The sequence below is a fragment of the Epinephelus lanceolatus genome, chromosome 22 (genome assembly GCF_041903045.1).
Source record: "Epinephelus lanceolatus isolate andai-2023 chromosome 22, ASM4190304v1, whole genome shotgun sequence".
In the NCBI taxonomy this organism is placed as follows: Eukaryota; Metazoa; Chordata; class Actinopteri; order Perciformes; family Serranidae; genus Epinephelus; species Epinephelus lanceolatus.
The window spans coordinates 35,181,040-35,201,571 of NC_135755.1; the positions used below are offsets into that span (position 1 = coordinate 35,181,040).

The 20,532-nt window shown below is 42.7% G+C and overlaps 2 protein-coding genes across 2 annotated transcripts in view; both read right to left on the reverse strand.

Annotated features, from left to right (window-relative positions):
* LOC144459688 (uncharacterized) overlaps positions 1-5,640 on the reverse strand; it is a 42,396-nt gene extending 36,756 nt beyond the window's left edge. The window contains exon 1 of the mRNA XM_078164133.1: positions 1,565-5,640. Within this exon, the coding sequence (XP_078020259.1) occupies positions 1,565-5,338 (3,774 nt within the window). The 5' untranslated portion in view covers positions 5,339-5,640. The remainder of the gene's footprint in view (positions 1-1,564) is intronic.
* Positions 5,641-9,269: 3,629 nt separating this feature from the next.
* Positions 9,270-19,643, reverse strand: LOC144459689 (uncharacterized). The gene is made up of 3 exons (XM_078164134.1): positions 19,394-19,643; positions 10,623-12,690; positions 9,270-9,282 (listed from the first exon to the last, which is right to left on the reverse strand). The coding sequence occupies exons 1-3, from the start codon at positions 19,467-19,469 to the stop codon at positions 9,270-9,272; spliced, it is 2,157 nt and encodes a 718-aa protein (XP_078020260.1). The 5' UTR covers positions 19,470-19,643.
* Positions 19,644-20,532: the final 889 nt, after the last annotated feature.

Consider the following 20,532-nt stretch of genomic DNA (forward strand, 5'->3'; position numbering starts at 1 on the left):
TTGAAGAGGCATCAGTGGACTCAACTGTGGACGATTGATGTGTTGTATAAGTTTGATCAGTTGTAGAGGTGCCATCAGTTTGCACAGTCGTTACCTCGGTTTTATCGGTTGTGTAGGTGAATTCAGTTGGCCCACTTGTCACCTCAGTTGTTCCAGATTTATCAGTTGTGTAGGTGCCTTCAGTTGGCCCACTTGTCACCTCAGTTGTTCCAGATTTATCAGTTGTGTAGGTGCCTTCAGTTGGCCCACTTGTCACCTCAGTTGTTCCAGATTTATCAGTTGTGTCGGTGCCTTCAGTTGACCCACTTGTTACCTGAGTCGTGCCAATCTCATCAGTGGTTGAGGTGCCATCAGTTTTTCCAGTTGTTACCTCAGTTGTACCAGATAGATCAGATGTGGATGTGCCATCAGTGGGTTGACTCGTTACCGTTGACTCAGTGGTTTTGATGGAGTCAGTGGAAGAAGCTGCTTCAGTGTAGTCAGTGGATAAGGTTGGGACTGTTGTGCCAGTTTGGTCAGATGTTGCAGTGGGATTAGTGGACTCAGTCGTTGACACTGCAGCGGTTTGAATAGTTTGGTCGGTTGTTGAAGAGGCATCAGTGGACTCAACTGTGGACGATTGATATGTTTTATAAGTTTGATCAGTTGTAGAGGTGCCATCAGTTTGCACAGTCGTTACCTCGGTTTTATCGGTTGTGTAGGTGAATTCAGTTGGCCCACTTGTCACCTCAGTTGTTCCAGATTTATCAGTTGTGTCAGTGCCTTCAGTTGACCCACTTGTTACCTGAGTCGTGCCAGTCTCATCAGTGGTTGCGGTGCCATCAGTTTTCTCAGTTGTTACCTCAGTTGTACCAGATAGATCAGATGTGGATGTGTCATCAGTGGGTTGACTCGTTACAGCTGACTCAGTGGTTTTGATGGAGTCAGTGGAAGAAGTTGCATCAGTGTACTCAGTGGATAAGGTTGGGACCGTCGTGCCAGTTTGGTCAGATGTTGCAGTGGGATTAGTGGACTCAGTCGTTGACACTGCAGCAGTTGGATCAGTTTGGTCGGTTGTTGAAGAGGCATCAGTGGACCCAACTGTGGACGATTGATGTGTTGTATGAGTTTGATCAGTTGTAGAGGTGCCATCAGTTTGCACAGTCGTTACCTCGGTTTTATCGGTTGTGTAGGTGAATTCAGTTGGCCCACTTGTCACCTCAGTTGTTCCAGATTTATCAGTTGTGTAGGTGCCTTCAGTTGGCCCACTTGTCACCTCAGTTGTTCCAGATTTATCAGTTGTGTCGGTGCCTTCAGTTGACCCACTTGTTACCTGAGTCGTGCCAGTCTCATCAGTGGTTGCGGTGCCATCAGTTTTCCCAGTTGTTAGCTCAGTTGTACCAGATAGATCAGATGTGGATGTGCCATCAGTGGGTTGACTCGTTACAGTTGACTCAGTGGTTTTGATGGAGACCGTTGTGCCAGTTTGGTCAGATGTTGCAGTGGGATTAGTGGACTCAGTCGTTGACACTGCAGCGGTTTGAATAGTTTGGTCGGTTGTTGAAGAGGCATCAGTGGACTCAACTGTGGACGATTGATATGTTGTATAAGTTTGATCAGTTGTAGAGGTGCCATCAGTTTGCACAGTCGTTACCTCGGTTTTATCGGTTGTGTAGGTGAATTCCGTTGGCCCACTTGTCACCTCAGTTGTTCCAGATTTATCAGTTGTGTCGGTGCTTTCAGTTCTCACACTTGTTACCTGAGTCGTGCCAGATTTATGAGTTGTGTCGGTGCCTTCAGTTGACCCACTTGTTACCTGAGTCGTGCCAGTCTCATCAGTGGTTGAGGTGCCATCAGTTTTCCCAGTTGTTACCTCAGTTGTACCAGATAGATCAGATGTGGATGTGCCATCAGTGGGTTGACTCGTTACAGCTGACTCAGTGGTTTTGATGGAGTCAGTGGAAGAAGTTGCATCAGTGTACTCAGTGGATAAGGTTGGGACCGTCGTGCCAGGTTGGTCAGATGTTGCAGTGGGATTAGTGGACTCAGTCGTTGACACTGCAGCGGTTTGAATAGTTTGGTCGGTTGTTGAAGAGGCATCAGTGGACTCAACTGTGGACGATTGATATGTTGTATAAATTTGATCAGTTGTAGAGGTGCCATCAGTTTGCACAGTCGTTACCTCGGTTTTATCGGTTGTGTAGGTGAATTCAGTTGACCCACTTGTTACCTGAGTCGTGCCAATCTCATCAGTGGTTGAGGTGCCATCAGTTTTTCCAGTTGTTACCTCAGTTGTACCAGATAGATCAGATGTGGATGTGCCATCAGTGGGTTGACTCGTTACAGTTGACTCAGTGGTTTTGATGGAGTCAGTGGAAGAAGCTGCTTCAGTGTACTCAGTGGATAAGGTTGGGACTGTTGTGCCAGTTTGGTCAGATGTTGCAGTGGGATTAGTGGACTCAGTCGTTGACACTGCAGCGGTTTGAATAGTTTGGTCGGTTGTTGAAGAGGCATCAGTGGACTCAACTGTGGACGATTGATATGTTGTATAAGTTTGATCAGTTGTAGAGGTGCCATCAGTTTGCACAGTCGTTACCTCGGTTTTATCGGTTGTGTAGGTGAATTCAGTTGGCCCACTTGTCACCTCAGTTGTTCCAGATTTATCAGTTGTGTAGGTGCCTTCAGTTGGCCCACTTGTCACCTCAGTTGTTCCAGATTTATCAGTTGTGTCGGTGCCTTCAGTTGACCCACTTGTTACCTGAGTCGTGCCAGTCTCATCAGTGGTTGAGGTGCCATCAGTTTTCCCAGTTGTTACCTCAGTTGTACCAGATAGATCAGATGTGGATGTGCCATCAGTGGGTTGACTCGTTACAGCTGACTCAGTGGTTTTGATGGAGTCAGTGGAAGAAGTTGCATCAGTGTACTCAGTGGATAAGGTTGGGACCGTCGTGCCAGGTTGGTCAGATGTTGCAGTGGGATTAGTGGACTCAGTCATTGACACTGCAGCGGTTTGAATAGTTTGGTCGGTTGTTGAAGAGGCATCAGTGGACTCAACTGTGGACGATTGATATGTTGTATAAGTTTGATCAGTTGTAGAGGTGCCATCAGTTTGCACAGTCGTTACCTCGGTTTTATCGGTTGTGTAGGTGAATTCAGTTGACCCACTTGTTACCTGAGTCGTGCCAATCTCATCAGTGGTTGAGGTGCCATCAGTTTTTCCAGTTGTTACCTCAGTTGTACCAGATAGATCAGATGTGGATGTGCCATCAGTGGGTTGACTCGTTACAGTTGACTCAGTGGTTTTGATGGAGTCAGTGGAAGAAGCTGCTTCAGTGTACTCAGTGGATAAGGTTGAGACTGTTGTGCCAGTTTGGTCAGATGTTGCAGTGGGATTAGTGGACTCAGTCGTTGACACTGCAGCGGTTTGAATAGTTTGGTCGGTTATTGAAGAGGCATCAGTGGACTCAACTGTGGACGATTGATATGTTGTATAAGTTTGATCAGTTGTAGAGGTGCCATCAGTTTGCACAGTCGTTACCTCGGTTTTATCGGTTGTGTAGGTGAATTCAGTTGGCCCACTTGTCACCTCAGTTGTTCCAGATTTATCAGTTGTGTCGGTGCCTTCAGTTGACCCACTTGTTACCTGAGTCGTGCCAGTCTCATCAGTGGTTGCGGTGCCATCAGTTTTCCCAGTTGTTACCTCAGTTGTACCAGATAGATCAGATGTGGATGTGCCATCAGTGGGTTGACTCGTTACAGTTGACTCAGTGGTTTTGATGGAGTCAGTGGAAGAAGTTGCATCAGTGTACTCAGTGGATAAGGTTGGGACCGTTGTGCCAGTTTGGTCAGATGTTGCAGTGGGATTAGTGGACTCAGTCGTTGACACTGCAGCGGTTTGAATAGTTTGGTCGGTTGTTGAAGAGGCATCAGTGGACTCAACTGTGGACGATTGATATGTTGTATAAGTTTGATCAGTTGTAGAGGTGCCATCAGTTTGCACAGTCGTTACCTCGGTTTTATCGGTTGTGTAGGTGAATTCCGTTGGCCCACTTGTCACCTCAGTTGTTCCAGATTTATCAGTTGTGTCGGTGCTTTCAGTTCTCACACTTGTTACCTGAGTCGTGCCAGATTTATGAGTTGTGTCTGTGCCTTCAGTTGACCCACTTGTTACCTGAGTCGTGGCAGTCTCATCAGTGGTTGAGGTGCCATCAGTTTTCCCAGTTGTTACCTCAGTTGTACCAGATAGATCAGATGTGGATGTGCCATCAGTGGGTTGACTCGTTACAGTTGACTCAGTGGTTTTGATGGAGTCAGTGGAAGAAGCTGCTTCAGTGTACTCAGTGGATAAGGTTGGGACTGTTGTGCCAGTTTGGTCAGATGTTGCACTGGGATTAGTGGACTCAGTCGTTGATACTGCGGCGGTTTGAATAGTTTGGTCGGTTGTTGAAGAGGCATCAGTGGACTCAACTGTGGACGATTGATGTGTCGTATAAGTTTGATCAGTTGTAGAGGTGCCATCAGTTTGCACAGTCGTTACCTCGGTTTTATCGGTTGTGTAGGTGAATTCAGTTGGCCCACTTGTCACCTCAGTTGTTCCAGATTTATCAGTTGTGTCGGTGCCTTCAGTTGACCCACTTGTTACCTGAGTCGTGCCAGTCTTATCAGTGGTTGAGGTGTCATCAGTTTTCCCAGTTGTTACCTCAGTTGTACCAGATAGATCAGATGTGGATGTGCCATCAGTGGGTTGACTCGTTACAGTTGACTCAGTGGTTTTGATGGAGTCAGTGGAAGAAGTTGCATCAGTGTACTCAGTGGATAAGGTTGGGACTGTTGTGCCAGTTTGGTCAGATGTTGCAGTGGGATTAGTGGACTCAGTCGTTGACACTGCAGCGGTTTGAATAGTTCGGTCGGTTGTTGAAGAGGCATCAGTGGACTCAACTGTGGACGATTGATGTGTTGTATAAGTTTGATCAGTTGTAGAGGTGCCATCAGTTTGCACAGTCGTTACCTCGGTTTTATCGGTTGTGTAGGTGAATTCAGTTGGCCCACTTGTCACATCAGTTGTTCCAGATTTATCAGTTGTGTAGGTGCCTTCAGTTGGCCCACTTGTCACCTCAGTTGTTCCAGATTTATCAGTTGTGTCGGTGCCTTCAGTTGACCCACTTGTTACCTGAGTCGTGCCAGTCTCATCAGTGGTTGAGGTGCCATCAGTTTTCCCAGTTGTTACCTCAGTTGTACCAGATAGATCAGATGTGGATGTGCCATCAGTGGGTTGACTCGTTACAGTTGACTCAGTGGTTTTGATGGAGTCAGTGGAAGAATTTGCATCAGTGTACTCAGTGGATAAGGTTGGGACCATCGTGCCAGTTTGGTCAGATGTTGCAGTGGGATTAGTGGACTCAGTCGTTGACACTGCAGCAGTTGGATCAGTTTGGTCGGTTGTTAAAGAGGCATCAGTGGACTCAACTGTGGACGACTGATGTGTTGTATAAATTTGATCAGTTGTAGAGGTGCCATCAGTTTGCACAGTCGTTACCTCGGTTTTACCAGTTGTGTAGGTGCCTTCAGTTGGCCCACTTGTCACCTCAGTTGTTCCAGATTTATCAGTTGTGTCGGTGCCTTCAGTTGACCCACTTGTTACCTGAGTCGTGCCAGTCTCATCAGTGGTTGAGGTGCCATCAGTTTTCCCAGTTGTTACCTCAGTTGTACCAGATAGATCAGATGTGGATGTGCCATCAGTGGGTTGACTTGTTACAGTTGACTCAGTGGTTTTGATGGAGTCAGTGGAAGAAGCTGCTTCAGTGTACTCAGTGGATAAGGTTGGGACTGTTGTGCCAGTTTGGTCAGATGTTGCAGTGGGATTAGTGGACTCAGTCGTTGATACTGCAGCGGTTTGAATAGTTTGGTCGGTTGTTGAAGAGGCATCAGTGGACTCAACTGTGGACGATTGATGTGTCGTATAAGTTTGATCAGTTGTAGAGGTGCCATCAGTTTGCACAGTCGTTACCTCGGTTTTATCGGTTGTGTAGGTGAATTCAGTTGGCCCACTTGTTACCTCAGTTGTTCCAGATTTATCAGTTGTGTAGGTGCCTTCAGTTGGCCCACTTGTCACCTCAGTTGTTCCAGATTTATCAGTTGTGTCGGTGCCTTCAGTTGACCCACTTGTTACCTGAGTCGTGCCAGTCTCATCAGTGGTTGAGGTGCCATCAGTTTTCCCAGTTGTTACCTCAGTTGTACCAGATAGATCAGATGTGGATGTGCCATCAGTGGGTTGACTCGTTACAGCTGACTCAGTGGTTTTGATGGAGTCAGTGGAAGAAGTTGCATCAGTGTACTCAGTGGATAAGGTTGGGACCGTCGTGCCAGGTTGGTCAGATGTTGCAGTGGGATTAGTGGACTCAGTCATTGACACTGCAGCAGTTGGATCAGTTTGGTCGGTTGTTAAAGAGGCATCAGTGGACCCAACTGTGGACGATTGATGTGTTGTATGAGTTTGATCAGTTGTAGAGGTGCCATCAGTTTGCACAGTCGTTACCTCAGTTTTATCAGTTGTGTAGGTGAATTCAGTTGACCCACTTGTTACCTGAGTCGTGCCAATCTCATCAGTGGTTGAGGTGCCATCAGTTTTTCCAGTTGTTACCTCAGTTGTACCAGATAGATCAGATGTGGATGTGCCATCAGTGGGTTGACTCGTTACAGTTGACTCAGTGGTTTTGATGGAGTCAGTGGAAGAAGCTGCTTCAGTGTACTCACTGGATGAGGTTGGGACTGTTGTGCCAGTTTGGTCAGAAGTTGCAGTTGGATTAGTGGACTCAGTCGTTGACACTGCAGCAGTTGGATCAGTTTGGTCGGTTGTTGAAGAGGCATCAGTGGACCCAACTGTGGACGATTGATGTGTTGTATGAGTTTGATCAGTTGTAGAGGTGCCATCAGTTTGCACAGTCGTTACCTCGGTTTTATCGGTTGTGTAGGTGAATTCAGTTGGCCCACTTGTCACCTCAGTTGTTCCAGATTTATCAGTTGTGTAGGTGCCTTCAGTTGGCCCACTTGTCACCTCAGTTGTTCCAGATTTATCAGTTGTGTCGGTGCCTTCAGTTGACCCACTTGTTACCTGAGCCGTGCCAGTCTCATCAGTGGTTGCGGTGCCATCAGTTTTCCCAGTTGTTAGCTCAGTTGTACCAGATAGATCAGATGTGGATGTGCCATCAGTGGGTTGACTCGTTACAGTTGACTCAGTGGTTTTGATGGAGACCGTTGTGCCAGTTTGGTCAGATGTTGCAGTGGGATTAGTGGACTCAGTCGTTGACACTGCAGCGGTTTGAATAGTTTGGTCGGTTGTTGAAGAGGCATCAGTGGACTCAACTGTGGACGACTGATGTGTTGTATAAATTTGATCAGTTGTAGAGGTGCCATCAGTTTGCACAGTCGTTACCTCGGTTTTACCAGTTGTGTAGGTGCCTTCAGTTGGCCCACTTGTCACCTCAGTTGTTCCAGATTTATCAGTTGTGTCGGTGCCATCAGTTTTTCCAGTTGTTACCTCAGTTGTACCAGATAGATCAGATGTGGATGTGCCATCAGTGGGTTGACTCGTTACAGTTGACTCAGTGGTTTTGATGGAGTCAGTGGAAGAAGCTGTTTCAGTGTACTCAGTGGATAAGGTTGGGACTGTTGTGCCAGTTTGGTCAGATGTTGCAGTGGGATTAGTGGACTCAGTCGTTGACACTGCAGCGGTTTGAATAGTTCGGTCGGTTGTTGAAGAGGCATCAGTGGACTCAACTGTGGACGATTGATGTGTTGTATGAGTTTGATCAGTTGTAGAGGTGCCATCAGTTTGCACAGTCGTTACCTCGGTTTTATCGGTTGTGTAGGTGAATTCAGTTGGCCCACTTGTCACCTCAGTTGTTCCAGATTTATCAGTTGTGTAGGCGCCTTCAGTTGGCCCACTTGTCACCTCAGTTGTTCCAGATTTATCAGTTGTGTCGGTGCCTTCAGTTGACCCACTTGTTACCTGAGTCGTGCCAGTCTCATCAGTGGTTGAGGTGCCATCAGTTTTCCCAGTTTTTACCTCAGTTGTACCAGATAGATCAGATGTGGATGTGCCATCAGTGGGTTGACTCGTTACAGCTGACTCAGTGGTTTTGATGGAGTCAGTGGAAGAAGTTGCATCAGTGTACTCAGTGGATAAGGTTGGGACCGTCGTGCCAGTTTGGTCAGATGTTGCAGTGGGATTAGTGGACTCAGTCGTTGACACTGCAGCAGTTGGATCAGTTTGGTCGGTTGTTGAAGAGGCATCAGTGGACCCAACTGTGGACGATTGATGTGTTGTATGAGTTTGATCAGTTGTAGAGGTGCCATCAGTTTGCACAGTCGTTACCTCGGTTTTATCGGTTGTGTAGGTGAATTCCGTTGGCCCACTTGTCACCTCAGTTGTTCCAGATTTATCAGTTGTGTCGGTGCTTTCAGTTCTCACACTTGTTACCTGAGTCGTGCCAGATTTATGAGTTGTGTCGGTGCCTTCAGTTGACCCACTTGTTACCTGAGTCGTGCCAGTCTCATCAGTGGTTGAGGTGCCATCAGTTTTCCCAGTTTTTACCTCAGTTGTACCAGATAGATCAGATGTGGATGTGCCATCAGTGGGTTGACTCGTTACAGTTGACTCAGTGGTTTTGATGGAGTCAGTGGAAGAAGCTGCTTCAGTGTACTCAGTGGATAAGGTTGGGACTGTTGTGCCAGTTTGGTCAGATGTTGCAGTGGGATTAGTGGACTCAGTCGTTGACACTGCAGCGGTTTGAATAGTTTGGTCGGTTGTTGAAGAGGCATCAGTGGACTCAACTGTGGACGATTGATATGTTGTATAAGTTTGATCAGTTGTAGAGGTGCCATCAGTTTGCACAGTCGTTACCTCGGTTTTATCGGTTGTGTAGGTGAATTCAGTTGGCCCACTTGTCACCTCAGTTGTTCCAGATTTATCAGTTGTGTCGGTGCCTTCAGTTGACCCACTTGTTACCTGAGTCGTGCCAGTCTTATCAGTGGTTGAGGTGTCATCAGTTTTCCCAGTTGTTACCTCAGTTGTACCAGATAGATCAGATGTGGATGTGCCATCAGTGGGTTGACTCGTTACAGCTGACTCAGTGGTTTTGATGGAGTCAGTGGAAGAAGTTGCATCAGTGTACTCAGTGGATAAGGTTGGGACCGTCGTGCCAGTTTGGTCAGATGTTGCAGTGGGATTAGTGGACTCAGTCGTTGACACTGCAGCAGTTGGATCAGTTTGGTCGGTTGTTGAAGAGGCATCAGTGGACCCAACTGTGGACGATTGATGTGTTGTATGAGTTTGATCAGTTGTAGAGGTGCCATCAGTTTGCACAGTCGTTACCTCGGTTTTATCGGTTGTGTAGGTGAATTCCGTTGGCCCACTTGTCACCTCAGTTGTTCCAGATTTATCAGTTGTGTCGGTGCTTTCAGTTCTCACACTTGTTACCTGAGTCGTGCCAGATTTATGAGTTGTGTCGGTGCCTTCAGTTGACCCACTTGTTACCTGAGTCGTGCCAGTCTCATCAGTGGTTGAGGTGCCATCAGTTTTCCCAGTTGTTACCTCAGTTGTACCAGATAGATCAGATGTGGATGTGCCATCAGTGGGTTGACTCGTTACAGTTGACTCAGTGGTTTTGATGGAGTCAGTGGAAGAAGCTGCTTCAGTGTACTCAGTGGATAAGGTTGGGACTGTTGTGCCAGTTTGGTCAGATGTTGCAGTGGGATTAGTGGACTCAGTCGTTGATACTGCAGCGGTTTGAATAGTTTGGTCGGTTGTTGAAGAGGCATCAGTGGACTCAACTGTGGACGATTGATGTGTTGTATAAGTTTGATCAGTTGTAGAGGTGCCATCAGTTTGCACAGTCGTTACCTCGGTTTTATCGGTTGTGTAGGTGAATTCAGTTGGCCCACTTGTCACCTCAGTTGTTCCAGATTTATCAGTTGTGTAGGTGCCTTCAGTTGGCCCACTTGTCACCTCAGTTGTTCCAGATTTATCAGTTGTGTCGGTGCCTTCAGTTGACCCACTTGTTACCTGAGTCGTGCCAGTCTCATCAGTGGTTGAGGTGCCATCAGTTTTCCCAGTTGTTACCTCAGTTGTACCAGATAGATCAGATGTGGATGTGCCATCAGTGGGTTGACTCGTTACAGTTGACTCAGTGGTTTTGATGGAGTCAGTGGAAGAAGTTGCATCAGTGTACTCAGTGGATAAGGTTGGGACCGTCGTGCCAGTTTGGTCAGATGTTGCAGTGGGATTAGTGGACTCAGTCGTTGACACTGCAGCAGTTGGATCAGTTTGGTCGGTTGTTAAAGAGGCATCAGTGGACTCAACTGTGGACGACTGATGTGTTGTATAAATTTGATCAGTTGTAGAGGTGCCATCAGTTTGCACAGTCGTTACCTCGGTTTTACCAGTTGTGTAGGTGCCTTCAGTTGGCCCACTTGTCACCTCAGTTGTTCCAGATTTATCAGTTGTGTCGGTGCCATCAGTTTTTCCAGTTGTTACCTCAGTTGTACCAGATAGATCAGATGTGGATGTGCCATCAGTGGGTTGACTCGTTACAGTTGACTCAGTGGTTTTGATGGAGTCAGTGGAAGAAGCTGCTTCAGTGTACTCAGTGGATAAGGTTGGGACCGTCGTGCCAGTTTGGTCAGATGTTGCACTGGGATTAGTGGACTCAGTCGTTGACACTGCAGCAGTTGGATCAGTTTGGTCGGTTGTTGAAGAGGCATCAGTGGACCCAACTGTGGACGATTGATGTGTTGTATGAGTTTGATCAGTTGTAGAGGTGCCATCAGTTTGCACAGTCGTTACCTCGGTTTTATCGGTTGTGTAGGTGAATTCAGTTGGCCCACTTGTCACCTCAGTTGTTCCAGATTTATCAGTTGTGTAGGTGCCTTCAGTTGGCCCACTTGTCACCTCAGTTGTTCCAGATTTATCAGTTGTGTCGGTGCCTTCAGTTGACCCACTTGTTACCTGAGTCGTGCCAGTCTCATCAGTGGTTGAGGTGCCATCAGTTTTCCCAGTTGTTACCTCAGTTGTACCAGATAGATCAGATGTGGATGTGCCATCAGTGGGTTGACTCGTTACAGTTGACTCAGTGGTTTTGATGGAGTCAGTGGAAGAAGTTGCATCAGTGTACTCCGTGGATAAGGTTGGGACTGTTGTGCCAGTTTGGTCAGATGTTGCAGTGGGATTAGTGGACTCAGTCGTTGACACTGCAGCGGTTTGAATAGTTCGGTCGGTTGTTGAAGAGGCATCAGTGGACTCAACTGTGGACGATTGATGTGTTGTATAAGTTTGATCAGTTGTAGAGGTGCCATCAGTTTGCACAGTCGTTACCTCGGTTTTATCGGTTGTGTAGGTGAATTCAGTTGGCCCACTTGTCACCTCAGTTGTTCCAGATTTATCAGTTGTGTCGGTGCCTTCAGTTGGCCCACTTGTCACCTCAGTTGTTCCAGATTTATCAGTTGTGTCGGTGCCTTCAGTTGACCCACTTGTTACCTGAGTCGTGCCAGTCTCATCAGTGGTTGAGGTGCCATCAGTTTTCCCAGTTGTTACCTCAGTTGTACCAGATAGATCAGATGTGGATGTGCCATCAGTGGGTTGACTCGTTACAGTTGACTCAGTGGTTTTGATGGAGACAGTGGAAGAAGTTGCATCAGTGTACTCAGTGGATAAGGTTGGGACTGTTGTGCCAGTTTGGTCAGATGTTGCAGTGGGATTAGTGGACTCAGTCGTTGACACTGCAGCGGTTTGAATAGTTTGGTCGGTTGTTAAAGAGGCATCAGTGGACCCAACTGTGGACGATTGATATGTTGTATAAGTTTGATCAGTTGTAGAGGTGCCATCAGTTTGCACAGTCGTTACCTCGGTTTTATCGGTTGTGTAGGTGAATTCAGTTGGTCCACTTGTCACCTCAGTTGTTCCAGATTTATCAGTTGTGTCGGTGCCTTCAGTTGACCCACTTGTTACCTGAGTCGTGCCAGTCTCATCAGTGGTTGAGGTGCCATCAGTTTTCCCAGTTGTTACCTCAGTTGTACCAGATTTATCATTTGTGGATGTGCCATCAGTGGGTTGACTTGTTACAGCTGACTGAGTGGTTGTAATGGAGTCAGTGGAAGAAGTTGCATCAGTGTGCTCAGTGGATAAGGTTGGGACCTTCGTCCCATTTTGGTGAGACAGTGCTGTGGGATTAGTGGAATTAATTAGTGGACTTTTCATCTCGGTGTTATCGGATTGATGGGTTGTGTGGGCGAATTCAGTTGGCCCGTTTGTTACCTCACTTGTTCCAGTTTGATTAGTTGTGTGTCTTACATCATATTGCAAAAGTGTTACCCCGGTTTTAGGAGCTTTCAATAGTTCACGAGTCGTATCATTTTGGTATCTTGGTAAAGATGTGTGATTGGACTCATTTACTGATGATTTATTTAATGCAGTGTTATCTTTGTAGATAGTTGTTAACAATAAATTACTTATCTTTGTGATTGGGTTGAAATCAGAAATGGTATTAGTTAAAACTGTGAATATCGATGTTGTGTTTGGAATGATGCTAGTTTCTGAATTTGTATCATCTTGGATTTTCTTCGAGGCTTTCTGTAGAGATGGATCAGTTGGATCTTCTTTGTTGTGAGATACGTCAGTCAAAAATCTTGGATTAGCGTTTGGCCATTTATCTTCACCTGCAACATGATTTAACACACACACAAAAAATATATAAATAATATAAAATGGCATACATGCACAAAGAATGTACTTTTCCCAGAGTTCATGCATACATAATATATTGTTGAGTTTTTGATTTGTAATTCTGGTGTAAAGCAGTGTTGTATTTGTGTTTCACCGTATTTCTTCTCTATCTTCTATTAAAGTTGTATTTCACAAAAGTTGGAATGAAGTGCTTCCTATTTCTGAATCTGTAGTTGTAAGAATGTAGTGCTGATCGACATGTGGCTTAGATTATTCTGAATGTTTTCTTTGATTTATCCACTTTACTGCTTATTGCTGCTCATATTCAGACCTGGTAAAGAGGTACATTGATGTCCTCTGACACTGATGGAATCACCAGCTGCTTCTTTTACCTGCCTCATTAAGATATCCTGTGTATGAGACTTTTTTTATACAGTATTCTTAGTTCTTTTCTTTGATTTACCCTTCTTTAAAACAACAAAAGTCACAATAAATATAAAACCTACATAATTGTCATAGTTAACTGAAACTGATTTATTTGATTAATACACTTTCATTTTACTAACTACCGAACTCTTGCAAAAACTATGTAACATCTAAGACCTTCAGCATGCTAGCTTGGAACTATGCCTACCACTAACATTAGCTAATTAGAATATTTGCATTTTCTAAAGAAAATGTGTGTGAGAGCTGGTAGCCACTGCTTTTGCTTCCAGTTGGGGCTGATGTCAGCTCCAAGCTGCTGCTAACAGCATTTTTTAAAAATCTGTTAGAGCCACCGACAGATGATATTGTATGAAATGCTACAGACTTGTTCAGCATCCCCATCCGTACAACTTTGCTGAGTTTGGTCACTATCGAATATTATATTAAAACAAAGAGCAGTTATTAAGTAGTATGTTGGTGTTTTACTAATGGCCACAAGGTGAGGCTATTGATGCAATTGTTAAACGTGTCATGCATGAGGAGAATTTACAGAGTTTTATTTTATTTAAGTCAAGAGAATTGTAAAAGATGTGTTTCAATGTTACTGTAGTGGCCTTCAGTTTGTAGAACTGTATGAAATTTTACACAATTGTGCAATGTGGCTGTATAAATAACATCCCCAAATTTGGCTGCAATCCAATCAAGCATGGAAGAGTTGTGGCTTGTTTAGTGCATTAGGCCACACCTTCAAAGGTCTGGTAACCAATTGCGCACATACGATAAGTGATACCCAAATCAAACGTATGACTTTTGTTCGGGGTCACCTAATATGGTATGTATCAGGTTGATGAAGATTAGATGTAATATGTGCCAAATAATCAAAAAAGTCAAATTCCCATCACCTAAGGATCACAATATTCAATTTATGGTTCATCAGTTACTCTTATGAACATTAAACAATTAAGGATTCACCACATGGTGGCGCTATTGGTACCATGTTTAAATATGTTAAGCATTTCAAGTCCATGAAGTATGAATATGTAACCCTACATTCTTGTTCAGTAGTGTTCTGCAGTCCTTCTGACTTATGGGTGATGAGCAGGCTACAGTTTCTCTTGTTTTATCTTCTTTAATTTACACCAAAATACAGCAAGACTGCATTTCATCCAGCTTCTCTCTAACTAAACTGCAGAACATGTTACCCCGACTCTGCTACTCCAACACCTGTCCTCTGCAAACCAATGGTAGGTAGGCACTTACTCTCAGTTGAGGCTAAGGGTACATAAAATAGCAACTTAAATATATATATATAAAATAACGTTTCAAGTGCCATGAATGACAAAGGAATAATAACTGAATGTAATGATACAAATTTATTCTATGAGTCCAAAATAACATAAAATTATTCCTGCTAAAATATTCATATTCCCACAGGACTCTGTAACAACACAAATACTTTAGCAAATGCAGTTCTTAAGATTTCAGATTTCATACAACATGACAAATGGTACAGAATGATTGATTGAAACATCCAAAAACTAAATAAATAATAATGATATGATTATTGATATGGTGATGATATGATATGATTAATGGTATGATTCTTACTAACAGTTAATATATTCAGATTTGTAGACTGTTGTATGGAGGAGGAATATAGACCACATAAAATTCTGCTATGGTAAACATAGATACATGACTTATTATCTATTATGTTAACATGCATTTACAATGCATTGTGTATCTTAACTCTTCATATACCACTGCTTTCTCCGTGGACCTACACATCAATATATAACGCACTTGGTACCCTTTTGTGTCAGTTTTGGATGTTCTGGGACAGCATGTTAATTTTTGATTGTTACATGCATACAGTTTCTTCAAATAAACTTAAAATGTACGCAAAACACCTGGGGCTGTATTCACAAAGCTTTCTAGTGCTAAGAGTTGCTCCTAGTGACGACATAAGAAAATTCTTAGAATTGTGACGTTTTCTGAGAATTTCCCCTTAAAGTTAAGACTAGGTCCTTGTAAAGATAAAAGTTATTCACAAAGCATTTTAGACCTTAAAAGAGCTCCTAAGAGCTCCTGAAAAACTGTTCGGAGCAGGGAGGAGGACTTTTAAGAGGCTTAAAAGTTTCCTAAGCAGAGGAGAAAATGGTGGAAACACAAAGAGGTTGGACAAATGGTCTCTAAACACAAAATGACAGTTAGTAAATGAAATGCTACAGATGAGATTGTGCAGGGATAATGTTTGTGGTCGATCTCATTTGGGATTTGCACACATTTCCCACCTAACACAATAACTCTATAACGCCAGAAATAAGATTATCACAATACTAAGATATTTGAAAAAATGGAAAAATGCAACAGTGGTGACTTTTGTCTGTCTCAACCTTCCATCAGCAGAGTGATCACACTAACAATGATAACACTGTCAAACTCATATTGTGATGCAGCTCATTTCATTTCCACTGGGTGTCCACACCTTGCACGATCAGAAAAGGGCATGTCTGTGACAACCAGTCACATCTGTTAAAAGAAAGCACCCCACCTAGCAACAGGGTCAACCACACCTCCACAGTAAGGTAAAAGTTTCTGTCCCTTACTTTCTTAAATCACTCTTAAGTTAGGACTCCTTACTAAAAGTTTTTAGTTTAAATTAGGAGCTCTCTGAGAGTACTCTCAGAATGTTTGTGAATATGACCCCTGATTTTTAGGTTTAGTCCTAAAGGTTTAGTGGTCAGAGGTCAAAGGTCAAGGTCAGTATAACCTCACAAAATATGTTTTTGGCCATAACTCAAGAATTCATATCCCAATTATGACAAAACACACAAATGAATGAAGTAATGAAAAATTCTAGTTTTCTGTTAAATTTAGAATATAATTTGATTCAGTATACACCACACTGCTTCTGATTGTATTCATCCACATCATATTATTCAAGAGGACAAAAGTAAACAGAGGCAGTGCAACTGCAGACTGTTGATTGCTGATTCAAAAAACATACACCTCAACCTTACCCTCAGCCTGAAACCAACTTGGCAGCAAACTCTGAGACCAAAGTTTCTCCCACAAAGGTAATTATGTCCAATTTTAAATGTGCCATGGAAACAGGCAGCAGTAAACAGGCAGTGGTAAATTACCAGAGGGCTTGCTGAGATAAGATTGTTTTCCCCACTGATGACCAGGGATGCTGACTGTACAGTCTTGCCCAGCAGGTTCTAAACTCTCCAAAAACCTCTTTTCAAGTAGGCATAATTTGATTTTTGTACCACAAATGTAAATGGTTATTCTCTCACCTGACAAAATCTTAAAACTTTATTTGATGATTCAGGAACAGAAGTAAAGCAAAGTTGAAGTTACTAAGTTTTAAGTTAGGAAATGGACAATCTACACCCCAAGGATGAAGGTCAAAATAAATATTCTGTCATGGCACTACCAGCCACACAACCACCAATACGACATGCATATACTGTATGTACACAGACGCTCAATTAATAATTTAAGATTTATTCCAGTCTATTTTAATCATTTTAGTAAAAAATAATATAGGCCCATTCTGAGTCACTGAATGCAGTTATATGGACATGAGACACGTTAATAAGACTTATCCCGGTTCTGATCATATTTAGGATATGGTGTTCACGTGAGCACAAAGAAATCAGGTTATTCATATTCCCTGTATACATCCCAGTACTCCAGCTAGCATTTTTAGGTTTCTCAAAAATGGAATATGGTATTTACATGTTCAAACACATAAGACACTCCAAAATCCTGATCATAAATGGGTTATTTATGTCCATGTAGCTATACTCACTGTTACCCCTTTTCTACCAACATGGAACTGGTTTCGTTCAGGTTTCCACACCTAACTTTGAACCACTGAGAGCATTTCGACCAAAAATAAATTGGTCCAGAACCCAGTTAACAACAAGGAGTTAAAACTCTTCTGCAGCTTTAATCATGTTACTAATGTTAACCATTAACTTATTTACTGACTCCTCTTCATCCCCTGTGGGACAAAAGGCTCCAGTGAGATCTGTCTATCACATTTTGTCCCAGTAGCAACATGCTGCTCCTCTCCTCATGACAGTTGCATCTTGTGCAGTAGACATACCGGCTACCAGGGCCGTTTCTAGCTTTACTGGGGCCCTATGCAAAATCTTGTTTTGTACCCCCATCACTAATGAATACACAGCAAATCTGCATATTACGTATGCACATGAGACCATGAACAATGTATCTTAATTTAACTTAGCAGCATTATTAACATCAAAATCAAAACGAAGTCTGATGCTGGCCCCTGTCATAAAACACACTCGTCTGCTGGGCTGCACCAGGTCTCCACCCTGTCAACCCTGCAGTCCCTGACCATATCTAGTCACGCTTTTTATAGCTATTTCTAAAAAAAAAAAATCCTCATCAAAAAGGGGTTGTATTATTAATTAACTAAAAAACATTTTTATCAACAAGTGCTGTTTTTTCATTATTTTGCATTGGCCTGCACCCTAAAAAGTATTACAATGGAAAATCACTTGTACTTTGAGTAATTTGTTAACCAGGCACTTTTTTTTTTAACTTTTACTTCAGTAGGTTTCTCAAATGGTAATTTATACTTTAACTTAAGTTGATTTTTATGGGAATAATTGTACCTTTACTTGAGTATAGATTTTTAGTACTCTACCCACCACTGCTGATACTATATCTGATACACATACTCTTTAGACTTCATTTTTTAGTACACTCCGTCACTACTCAAACATATTGACATTTGCAGACTTAAAGCAAATCAATTCAAAATGGGGAAGAGATGACAAAACACTAACAACATATTATATAACAAAAAAAGACCAAAACTTACATACCAGCTCTTTTGAAACCACCCCAAATCTGTTGCTAATACTAATGAATGAACCTTTGCATCATCTTCTCATATCTCCCCTTCATTTATTTTAACCAAACTGCTTAGATGCGGAACAAAGAAATGCACTGAATGAGCCTTGCAAGTCAAAATAGATGCTGCTTTTCACATCAATTGTATTACTCTCAGAAGCATCAACTTTCTTATTATTTACATCCTCACATAAATTGTCAGAGGCAGGTTTATGTTGAGATTTACATGTCAAATTGAATTTTTAGGCATGGCCACGGGGCCATAGAGGTTATGTCATCTGTATGTTTTCTAGGAATTTTGGAAACTGAAGTTCACATGCAGTAATTTCAAGTTACACACAGGGTTCCCACGGTCATGAAATTCTTTAAAAAGTTATGAAATTAAAAAAGAAATTGTTTGGAATTTACAGAATGTTTTGAATAAGTTTGAATTGTTTTGGCTAATGTTAAAATGTGTTAAGAAAATCTGTAAATCTGTCAAGTAGCAAGTTAATCGAGGCTTTCACACTGAGATTTGAGGCAAGATATGTGAATATCTAGTGACAGTGTCTGCTGATAACATTAACGTGAGCTTGAGTGGGAAACGCTCGTTTAACGGGGGGGAATCATACAAACTTGTCAAAATTCTAATAAAAAATACATCTGTGGGCTCTTACATGACTGCATCACTAATTAGGTCACCTAATTTAAATTATAAAGTCATGGAAATGGAGTAAAATACAGTATAATGAAAGGTTATGGAAAAGTTTTGAAAATTCATTGGTAAAAATGTGAATGAACCCTGTACACATAGGCTACATTTTAAAAAGGACAGATATCAATCATAATTAGACTTTAGAACCCCTAAGCTGGCACTTCTAAGATCAAGAAAAATAAAGAAATACATGAACACACAGAAATTCGACTATTAGCAGAAGACACCCCTGGAAAAGTCATGTCATCTGTCTTTAAACAAATAAAGAATTGTTGAAAAAAGAACTTGAGTAGACTTGAGTATTTCTGAACTCTTGGATTTGGCCCTTCTTATGAGTGCAAGTCATTATCAGTTTTTAGAAACATATTTTGCTGTGAAAAATATAGAAGCTGATATAAAAAACGCTGAAAACCTGGAAATAATTATATCAATATTAAATTATTAAAAACTTGGCTCACTGTATATAATTTGGTTTTGTAACTGTATCTTTTTACCTACCTCATTAGTATTTGTGATTTCTGTCATTTCTTTGCTGTAACTCTGAAGTTTCCCTCTTTACTAAAATATAATAATTACTAAAATACTCTGTCTTACGTGAAAGTACAAATTCATGGATTCTACCACAAGGAACACAAGTAGGGGTAAAGCTAAATAATTTTAATAAAGTTTATATATCTTACCATTTGCAGTTCTGTCAGCAGAGCATGAGCAGGTGAGTGTAATAAAGATGATCATTAAACTTGAAGAAATCGCCATCACCACATTACATCCCAGTCAGCCAAATCTCACTAGTCTGTGTCAGTGCTGAATAACTGAAATTTTTCAAACACATAACAAATAATACACATATCGGCATACACTTAAAAAAAAGCCTGACGTTGGTGGATAAGCTCTGCCACCTGTTCGCTGCATGCAGGAGTGAAGAAAATATTACTGACAGAAGGACTGTCCAAGATAAGGACCAGCAGCACACTATTAAACCTTTTGACCTGGACTCAGGTTTATTACACATACACACCTTTCTCTCGAGCTCCTCCATCTCCCGATGATTGTTTTACACTCCTATTACCAGTGGCGGTGAATGCCATCAGCCTTTGACTCTGCTAGTTAACAGCTAAAGCAGTGGTTACCATAGTGGCTGTCAAGGCACCCTGGGGTGCATGGAAGGTGGGCCAAAGGGCCAGTTACATTGACCATGTCATTCTTCATTTTTGTGCATTTTTTAATTACATTTCACCACAGTAAAATAGACATTAAACTGACCTTAACTTCATATTATGTTATGAATTAAGCAACTAAACAATAAATATATGCTAAAAATGAAAACCCCACTAAGCCTGCATGTTAAGCAGTTAAGAAGTCCAATTTTGGGTAGGTCAGAGATATCTGTAATGGTGATTCAAGTTGACGGATGAGGAGTAGAAGTGTTTATCTTCCGTTCCCATTTCTTTAAACTCTCTTTTTCAAAGTCCATATTTACCTCTCTGACTTTTTTGGGCATCATTGCGAATCTCCGAGCTCCAAATGTCATCTAAACCTGCAAAGCAGAGCGAAAGGGACCCAGTGTCTGGGGAGGATGCAGCCACTAGCAGTGTTAGCATGGCTGCGCTAACCAGCTTGCTAGAGAGCCACAAGGCGTATGTATCCTCAGAATTTAAGAAGACCATCTCTGTCCTTGAGTCCAAGATTGACCTGGTGCAAGCGACCCCACGGGAAGTGCATCACATTGTTGGAGGCTAACACAGACTCGGTCAGTGAACAGCTGCATTCTCTATGAGCTATGTGTGTGGAGTTAGCCTCTAGCAGCGCTAAGCTCAAG

Bases quoted from the DNA above. Each gene is read 5' to 3' on its own strand.
- LOC144459689 (XM_078164134.1), bottom strand. From the start codon at position 19,469: ATGGCGATTTCTTCAAGTTTAATGATCATCTTTATTACACTCACCTGC. The intron at 12,691-19,393 runs GTAAGATATATA...ATCATGTTGCAG, and splicing joins TGCTGACAGAACTGCAAATG to GTGAAGATAAATGGCCAAAC.